This window comes from Monopterus albus, unplaced genomic scaffold, assembly GCF_001952655.1.
Source record: "Monopterus albus unplaced genomic scaffold, M_albus_1.0 scaffold235.1, whole genome shotgun sequence".
Classification (NCBI taxonomy): domain Eukaryota; kingdom Metazoa; phylum Chordata; class Actinopteri; order Synbranchiformes; family Synbranchidae; genus Monopterus; species Monopterus albus.
In genome coordinates this window covers 1,066,039-1,075,298 of record NW_018128115.1, presented here as the reverse complement: position 1 = coordinate 1,075,298, position 9,260 = coordinate 1,066,039, and the positions used below count along the sequence as shown (strand labels likewise).

The window sequence follows — 9,260 nt, the reverse complement described above, 5'->3', positions numbered from 1 at the left end:
GGTGCTCTTGACTGTTGGTCAGACACCATCAGGACCCATTTCCCTCCTGTACACAGAAATATCAAAACCTAAAAGGAAGAACTATTCTGATCACATAGTTTTAGATCTTGTTGATGAGCCCATGACCTTTCCTCCAGCAACACCGTGACAGTTTTAGTTTTACTGCTAGTAAAGCTCTTAGAACAAATAGGCGATTACTTTGTTGTTTGTTCTGTCCAACACCTGCGTATCCGGTAGGTTGAGTTGGAAGCTCGCTCACCTGTGACAGCGTTGTCCGTCCCTTATAATCTGTGTCTGTGTGTGTTCAGATGAAACCTCTCCTGATGCGGAGTACGTGGACCTGCTGCTGAATCCAGAGCGATTCACCGGATACAAGGGTTCTTCAGCCTGGAGAGTGTGGAACAGCATCTATGAGGAAAACTGCTTCAAGTGAGACGCACGTCTGTCCCTCTATAGCTGTGACCATGACGAGCTGTGATGTAATGGGCAGTAACATGAACCTTAACCGTCACAGTTAAATGTCTGACCCTGACCTAAACCTGGTTCTAACCTAAACCCTCAGACGGCCTTTTGAGGGAGTGAGGACCGGACAGCGTCCTCCGTGTCCTCACAGGGTTGGTATCAAACTAAAATTTGTCCCCAGAACCACAGAAAGGCGTTTACACACACACACACACACACACACACACACACACACACAACATATCGATAACCACTAATGCTTCTTTACAGTATTTGAACTGATTATTTTCTGAGGTGAAAAATCAGCAGCAGAGTCGACACTTGATGTGAGGTCAGCATCAGGTGCTGGACATATTCCTCCGCTGCCGCTCAGACACTGATCATTGATCGATCGGCGTTTAGTTAATATTAGACTGATGACTCAGTGTGGATGATCCAGGGCAGAAAACACTTCCTGTATGTGTGTATGTTGTTTATGTCTATTTGTTTTGATCAAACATAAAATACTTGCATGTCTCTTTTCACAGATCATATTTTTATTTGTTTGTCATTTTCTCTTTTTACATGTGAGTAACTTCAGTTTGAGGAAGCAGTGTTTCCTTGGTGTGTATCGTCTTTACAAAATGCTGATATGAAACGACAAAGAAAAGATTATCTGTGTGTTTTACATGTGTTTATTGCCAAAAAGTTAAGTTCTGTGTCCAAGCTGTGTTGGGATATTGGAAATGTTCAGGGTGTTTTTGCAGCCAGAGACGATACTGAACTTCAGAAAGCTGGTTCCGTATAGGACAGGAGATCTCGGTTCTGCTGCGTTCACACTGTTTCCTGAGAAAGATTCTGGTTTGAAGCTGTTGAAAGTTTGGATGTGGGGATTGTTGTGCTCCTTAATAAAAACCCCACATCCAATTGTTCTAATTTCATTGTACTCGTGTACAATGACAAAGTTTTCTTTCTTGTGCCAACAGGCCCAGGTCAGTGTACCGACCTCTGAACCCTCTGGCTCCGAGCAGAGGTGAGTCTGAAAAATCTGCCGGGGGGGGGCACCGGCTCAGTTAAGTTATGATGGTTGAGGAAGCAGCAGGTGAACAGGATCAGCAGGTTCACGCTGACGTGGGGTGGGGGGGTGAGACTATGTGGAGGTGATACTGTATTTTAATCACAACCCAGATTAGGGTGGAAAACTCAGGTATTTTTAAAAATCACTAGAAAAACAGCACTCACTCTGTACATCGGGGAGACCGCATTGCTGCTTCAGGGAAGGTAAAAGGAGGTGGTGTGTGTGTGTGTGTGTGTGTGGTTATCAGTAGCACAGATCTAACAGAGCTTTGTTCCCTCTCTGTGTTCAGGAGACGACGACGGTGAGTGAAACAAACTGGCTTCACCAGAATCTATTTTTAGTTGTGTTGCTAAAAAAATGGCTGATGACTCTTCTGATGTCGCTCATGTTGCAGGAGAAGGTTTCTACAAGTGGCTGGAAGGTGAGTACGGCCTCGAGCTTTCATCATCAGTGTTGTTCTGTGACATTACGTTAGTTTCCTTCTTTAAACATTTGCTTCCTGGTGGCTTTAATCTAGAATAAAGCCTCATCTCTAGTGATGATGGGAAGCCCTTTTCCATTTTATTTGTATAAACCTGAAGAACCTTATCCTGCTGTACACGCAGAAACCTTTAAAACTACCAATTCTGCTCGACATCTCCTGAAACGTTTCGGCCACGTTTCCTGTCATCTTCACAGGCCACGCTCTGTGAAGTTGAGCTGACAGCGGCAGCTCTCGTCTCTCCTCTCTGCAGACAGTCGGCCAGTCACCTGTGGTACGGCCCAGATGGCATGACACCTGTCTGGAGCCCATTTACCCTGCGATAAATCAGGCCACGCTCAAGTGATGATAGTGTTTGATATGATAAGAAGGGAGACGTTAAATAACACACATCAGGAGTGAGGATCAAGGCAAACAGCAGAAACTAAATGAATTACATCAGAAATAAAATGTGCACACAGCAGAGGAACCAAGTAGAACAGTCGTGAGTTGTTGTGGTTACTTATTTTATTTTTACCGTGCAAAGGTAACGTGTTCCTGTTGTGGTCTCGCAGTCACAGGCTGCGCTGACCGGCTGTAACACTTCAGATTTCCAGTCATCAGATAAAGTAAGCTCAGATAAGATATAAATGATAAACGAACCTGACAGCCCCGTGGACAACTGGGAGCACAGTGGTGTGTAGCTTTGTAACAGAAGGAGGCTGAAGCTAATACAAACATAACTCCTTACTTAGTCGGTCACAGAATATATTTTATCACTCGAGCCTGTAGCGATCTTTGGCCTCTCAGATCAGAATCAGAATCAGCTTTATTGGCCAGGTGTGTCGGACACACGAGGAATCTGACTCTGGTACATCGGCTCTCAGTGTGTATGTACATGTCCCCATGCAAGGGGCAAGTAAACAGTAAACCAACATAAGACTGTGTAAGATAACAAAATAATTTACAGGCAGTAAACGATGCAGACAGATGCAGCCTGCTCTAAAATCTGGGTCTGCTACAAAGCTCCAAACATCAACTCTCACACTTCAGGTTATGAGATAGACATTTATACATGTGTGGTTCAGAAACATGCAGCGCTAAAGCAGAGGGAGTCTGAAATGAGTACAAGTATAACTGCTTCAAGGGTCGGTTCGCTTCTTAGTGAGGTGGAGGCAGGACTCTCAGGGACGGACAGATCGAAATACTGGTGGAAAGGAAGAAAACATGTTTTAGTTTTAAAATGAACCTTTGAACTTGTTAAAAAGTATTTATATGATCCACTGCTGGCGTTATTAAAATGTGTCTCGAGTAACTCCCACCCCCCCTCCAGGCTTGTGTTTAGAGAAGAGAGTTTTCTACCGACTCATCTCCGGCCTCCACAGCAGCATCAACATCCACCTGTGTGCAGAGTACCTGATGGACGGTACGAGCATCAGACACAACACTGAAAACTGTTTGCACTGGTTATTATGGAGCTGTTTTGATACTAGCGCTGATGTCGGTGCCAATACCTTAGCTTGACAAATAAAAAGACCAAGGTCTTCAAATGATCTTCTTCTTTGAGCAAAAGAACCAGACACAAGCAGCTGAACAAGAACTTTGTCTGAACAACACATAAGAATGAGCTGATCAAACCATAAGTGCTCCAGACTGCTAACACATACGCTGTGTGCTACGGACATGGTTTGTTCCGTACCAGAACATATTAAGGTTCGATTCCCAGCGTGTTACCTGCAGTGGGCCTGGCTCAGGTTAAAGCAGGTTCCTGTTGTAGGAGTCCCACAGTGCTGATATAAATATATCTGCCATAGGTTTTGTATAGAAATGACCAACATAACATTGAAATGCTAATATTTACCACGTGTTCTACTTTTGTTTGTTAAAAGTTGCCAGTTGATGAAATGACTGCATCATGTAGTAAAGTGTGGCTGCGGGTGTTTGTCCCTCAGAGGGCTGGGGCCGCTCAGTGTGGTCTCCCAACATTCAGGAGTTCCGGCAGCGCTTTGACATTGCAGAGACGAAGGGCGAGGGCACCCGGCGTCTGAAGAACCTCTACTTCCTGTACTTGATCGAGCTGCGGGCACTCTACAAGGTGGCTCCGTACTTTGAACGAGCCTTCATCAACCTGTACACAGGAAACGCTCAGGAGGACGGAGCCACCAAAGACCTGCTGCTGCACGTCTTCAATGAGATCAAGTAAGAGAGGCTCCTCTGCACAGGTCACGTTCCAGCTGGTGGAGATTTGGCTTCTTTCCACCTCAGATGCCACATGTAGATTAAGCAGCACTCCCTGTCTTTGCTACACTGCACCACCATGTTCAAGATGATGGTGCAGACAGTGATGCTGGGGTACTGTGTCTCGTCCAAGCTCAGTGGGCAGTCGGGCAGGTGGTAACCACGTGCAGTCTGTACATGCCCACGCATCCGTGAGAAAAACTGACAGTACCTGTGTGGGGGTAGCACAGGTGTGCACGGCCTTTCAGGAGTAATCACGTCACTTTCTGCACATTTAGCTCTGCTGTCTGTTTAATTTTCTACAAGGTCCTGAATTAAAGCTCTGAATACTGTGCACGTTATGGATTTTGGTTATTATTTTAAGTAAATCTGTAAAAAGAATTCTAAAAACTGTCATTATCAGTTATTGATTGTAGACTGGTGGTAAAAATAAGGCAAATTTAACACAATGTGCAAAAGGTGAAGGGGTCTAAATGACACAATGTGCAAAAGGTGAAGGGGTCTGAATGCTTCGAAACACTGAGCTTAAGCTGAATAACAGGAGAGTTTGTCCTCGTATGACTGATTCCACAGTGATGCATCATAAAGCTGTGATACTCAGTGCTGAAGCAGTCGCACGGGTTGCAGTGCACGAGTTCAACACTTTGGTCCAGAGTGAAAAGATGTCACAGCATCTAATCCGTCAGTTTTCCAACATGTCAGTTAGAGACACCTGTGAAACTTCAGGTTGAGGCTTAGGCTGACAGAGAAACACTGAGCTTAAGCTGAATAACAGAGAGTTTGTCCTCGTATGACCGATTTCACAGTGATACATCATAAAGCTGTGATACTCAGAGTGCGACCTTTTATGTCAAACACAGGACCAGAACAACAAAGACCTGTATGTGAGGCTAAACAGAGAAGTTCACACTGAATCACAAGGTCTGATGCAGACCTCGTTAAAGCAACACACTCTGAATCCAGAACGACAGAGATGTCCTGGGGTCATTCATTGTTGCAGGTCATGTGACTCGCATCTAGTTCACATGTGATTGTAAGGCTAATGGCTCCTTTTGTCTTCCAGAGCTTTCCCCATGCACTTTGATGAGAAGTCCATGTTTGCCGGGGACAAAATGGAAGCAAAGACATTAAAGGTGAACCGAAGGCTCCAACTGTCATGTTGTGTGTGGAGGTTTCTGTTCTGGCTGATGTCCACTATTTGGTTTGTCACTGTTTGATCAGGAGCAGAATCAGCAGTGTCAGCAGGACGATCAGCAGACTGTTTGTTCAAAGCAGCAGTGTATCAATACTCTGCAGCTTTGTAAATAATCTATTATAGTTCACTAAACGAGTCACATCTGATTGAACTGTTTTCTGTCTCACTGTCCTAGTTTGGGCCTTTTCATTAAGACGTGTTTGAGCTAGAACGTTTGCGTCGTAAACAGGAAGTGTGAATTGTCTCGTCTGCTCTCGTTTCCATCCAGGAGGAATTCCGGCTCCATTTTAAAAACATCTCCAGGATCATGGACTGTGTCGGCTGCAGTAAGTGTCGTCTGTGGGGAAAACTACAGGTGAGTCAGGTTCTTTCAAACTTCATTTAGCCTGATGTGATTCCACGTGACTGTGAAGCTCTTTTCCAAGTGAGACACAGCCCTGTAGGTTTGGACTGAAACTGTGGTTCTCTGCAGACTCAGGGTCTGGGCACGGCGCTGAAGATCCTCTTCTCTGAGAAGGAGATCAAGAACCTTCCAGAACACAGCCCATCCAAAGGCTTCCAGCTCACTCGACAGGAGATCGTGGCCTTACTGAACGGCTTCGGCAGGTACGTTCGCTGCTCGTGAGACAGGTGAGAGCGGAGACGCTGAATATGAAAAGCAGACACAAGAAAACTGGTTAACATCAATTAAATGTAAAAGCTCTTTTGTTTTAGTAATGCTAGTGGAGGGACACTATGATCCTCAGAGGATGAAACCTTGTCCTCTAGCGCCACCATGAGGTCAGATGTTTCAGTTATCCTGTGAAATAGTTCAACATCACTTAGATGGGTTTGTGTGGTTCAACTTTCATGTTCCCCTCAGGATTAACCACAGTTTTGTAAAGTTTAAACAGGGAAAGTCCTTCACCACAATTTTTCCAATAGCTTTGTTTATGTGCAGATATTATAAATCGTCACATATGAGCTGATGTTACAACAACAGGCTGCTCTTAAATGACAGCTGGTGACCAACAACAGTCATACCACACTTTCTCTTGTTTTAACTGAAATAATGTTCTCATACGGATTTCTTTTTGCTGTACTTCTGATCGATGTCAACAAAAGTCAACACTTCCTGATGTTTTTCACATTTATTAAGGGAAGGCTGTAAATATCTTATGTTAATGTTCTGCAGTGAGTGTTGCCTCTGGTTCAAGGCCGAATTAGTGCTGTGGAAACAGACATTACACTGAATTTATCAAGACAAAAAGTAAACGTGGAGAAGGTTTAGAGTTTGTACCAGTGGCTGATGTTGGAGATAAAGGCTTGTCTATAGTACAAACCCGTGCCAGTTAAAGACCCGGCTCTCTCTACCACTGAGGTAAATAAAGGTCTCAGACACGTTGTGAGAGCCACGTTGCTGATTGGCATATGTTAGCATGCTAGCTCGTTAACCGTTCTACTTAACCCTCCTGTTGTGTTCCTTTCTCAGGAACAGCAGTGATGTTCCTGGGTTAATTTTACCTTTACTGACCATTTCAATCATTTAATGCAGTGGTGTTCTTTAGCTCTCACAGATTATGGTTCATTTTTCATTAAAAAGCATGTTAAAACTTTTTTTAATGTACATTGGAAAGACCTACATATAAAATACCTTATTTTTTACATGACATGGATTATTTTTAGTTTTATTTTACATTTTTAAATCTTTTCTTTTTATGAAGTGATGTTGATAAATTAACATGAGACACCTTTTATGTTCAAGTTGACCTGAACCATTTTCATTTTATAGGTTGATTACACCTAGTAAGCCAATACCAATAAAATACTTTAAACTATTGTTTTTAGATCTTTTAACTTTAACTATAACAGGAGGGTTAACACCAGCTCTGTCACTGTGAGCGTTTGTACAGCAACAGGAGCGTATTATCACCCACACAGTGATTAAAGGTTGACAGATCATGTGTCTGTCTCTTCTCTCGGCCTCAGGTTGTCCACCAGTATATACCAACTCCACAACTTCCGCCACCTGCTGAAGGAGGACAGGTAACAGGAGGAGCTGTTTGACCTGGCCACTAGGCTGCGCCATGGAGAACTGCAGTAGTGTGATCCTCACCCAGTACAGGTCTTTGTCACGGGCAGCAGTGAAACCATCAACACCCCTTTCCTCCATTTCTGTCCCATGAATCTCGTCTTTCTGCCCTGTAACATCCTGGTGTTAACTCTTCCTCCTCCTCATGCCTTTGTTGGAAGTCTCGTTTTCTTTCCTCTGCTGTCAAACCTGTCAGCCAGAGATGAACTTTGACCTTTTCTCATGTAGATATCTTTTGGTAAAGTTGAGCAGTAAGAGCTGCAGGCTGGTTGTGACACTCGACAGGCCAAACCCTCAGTGATCATGATGCCTGGACGCAGATTAAACTGTGTTCAGCAGTAAGGTCATTGTTACTTCCTGTTCCTGTGCTGACATCACATCCTGTTGGATTTTACACTCACCTGGACCTGATCCAGACCTTTATGTCTCGTCTGTAGTAATGTAGAAAGACTTTGTCCAGAGGAAGCACTTGGACGACACAGACCTTTAGAGGAATGTGCGTCAGGACGTGACTGCCTGTTCTTTGTTTCCTTATCCTCTCGTTTCTCATCATCTCCTGTTGTTTCTAGAGAACTTTGCTGCTTATAGCCTGAGGATCTGGACCAACCTGCCCATATCTCAGGTCTAATTTACATCAGCTCACTAGAATGTGTGTGTGGATGGATCAATAGTTGCAGCTATAATATCATGGACTAGACTTGATTCCACAGATAAATAATCATACACTTGATACTAGTAGCAGATTTTGCTGTTTCATAATAACCAACTCGTGGGTCTGCGTTTGGATGAATGGGTCATCGTCCGTCTCTGTCTAGTTGCCGCTGTGTTTTGCAAAATGCTGCCTGCTTTGCTCTGTTTCTGCTTCGGCTGTGTCTCTTAAAGCTCAACGTTTATCAAGACCGATTTATTTAAACCTAAAAAGTGGGAGCTGTTAGTTTCTCTGAAGACGAATGATTGAGTCAGTGTTTTATCTCGCACTGTAAATGTAGTTTGTTCAGAGAGATGGATGTTCCTCACTAGAGATGGACTAGTGAGCCTGAGAGCTACTGACAGGCACAGGTGTTGGAGGAGGGTGGAGCTGTGCTCAGGCAAACTGTTTCAGGAGCCCGAGTTTCTCTGAGCAAAGAGAATCATGGGATAATTTTCTCACTGTCAACAAGCCCCAGGTTCCAGTTTGTCCGATTTTATTGGATGACCAGTTCCATGAAGACGCAACAAATCAACACGTGACAGAGTTTCTAGATCCTGGTGCCAGAATGACACCTGCTAGTTTTGGTACAAATACTATAAAACTGGATCAGTCCACACATGGTAATGGACAAAATGAAACTGGGATCCTGCTCCAACTGGAAGCTCATACAGAAACAACTGAAATTCAAATTAAGAACGTTTCCTTCATGCTTATCTTATAAAGAGAACTATGTATGATAGTAAACATGGGGGAGAACTCAAACACAAAATGTTTTCACAGTGATTTTCCAGCATCCCCTCTCAGCAGGGGGATAACTGTATCGCCGTCTTTATCAACACACTCTGACTTCCTGTCTGCGGCTCTTGGCTCCAAACCCACTGGTTCCTACTGAAGACACAAACCTTTAAAACACCTCACAAATACATCAAAACCATAGCAATTTCCTGAGACAGCTGCTCATTGTAGTTTCTATCAAATGAACAGGAGGACGGGGGAAGCACTGGGGACTATTTTCAGCGGCGGATGAATTAACATTCAGTGTTTGTGGCAGCAGGACAGTGTGTGTGTGTGTGTGGGTCAGAACAA

General features: G+C 44.0%; 1 protein-coding gene across 2 annotated transcripts in view; it reads left to right on the top strand.

The window, feature by feature from the left end:
* ero1b (endoplasmic reticulum oxidoreductase 1 beta) overlaps nucleotides 1-9,254 on the top strand; it is a 15,530-nt gene extending 6,276 nt beyond the window's left edge. For both annotated transcript variants that reach the window (XM_020620235.1, XM_020620236.1), the window contains exons 7-16: nucleotides 309-429; nucleotides 1,428-1,474; nucleotides 1,809-1,820; nucleotides 1,914-1,940; nucleotides 3,313-3,405; nucleotides 3,932-4,178; nucleotides 5,281-5,350; nucleotides 5,681-5,767; nucleotides 5,885-6,018; nucleotides 7,381-9,254. In XM_020620235.1, the coding sequence (XP_020475891.1) occupies nucleotides 309-429; nucleotides 1,428-1,474; nucleotides 1,809-1,820; nucleotides 1,914-1,940; nucleotides 3,313-3,405; nucleotides 3,932-4,178; nucleotides 5,281-5,350; nucleotides 5,681-5,767; nucleotides 5,885-6,018; nucleotides 7,381-7,441 (899 nt within the window). In that variant the 3' untranslated portion in view covers nucleotides 7,442-9,254. The remainder of the gene's footprint in view (nucleotides 1-308; nucleotides 430-1,427; nucleotides 1,475-1,808; nucleotides 1,821-1,913; nucleotides 1,941-3,312; nucleotides 3,406-3,931; nucleotides 4,179-5,280; nucleotides 5,351-5,680; nucleotides 5,768-5,884; nucleotides 6,019-7,380) is intronic.
* Nucleotides 9,255-9,260: the final 6 nt, after the last annotated feature.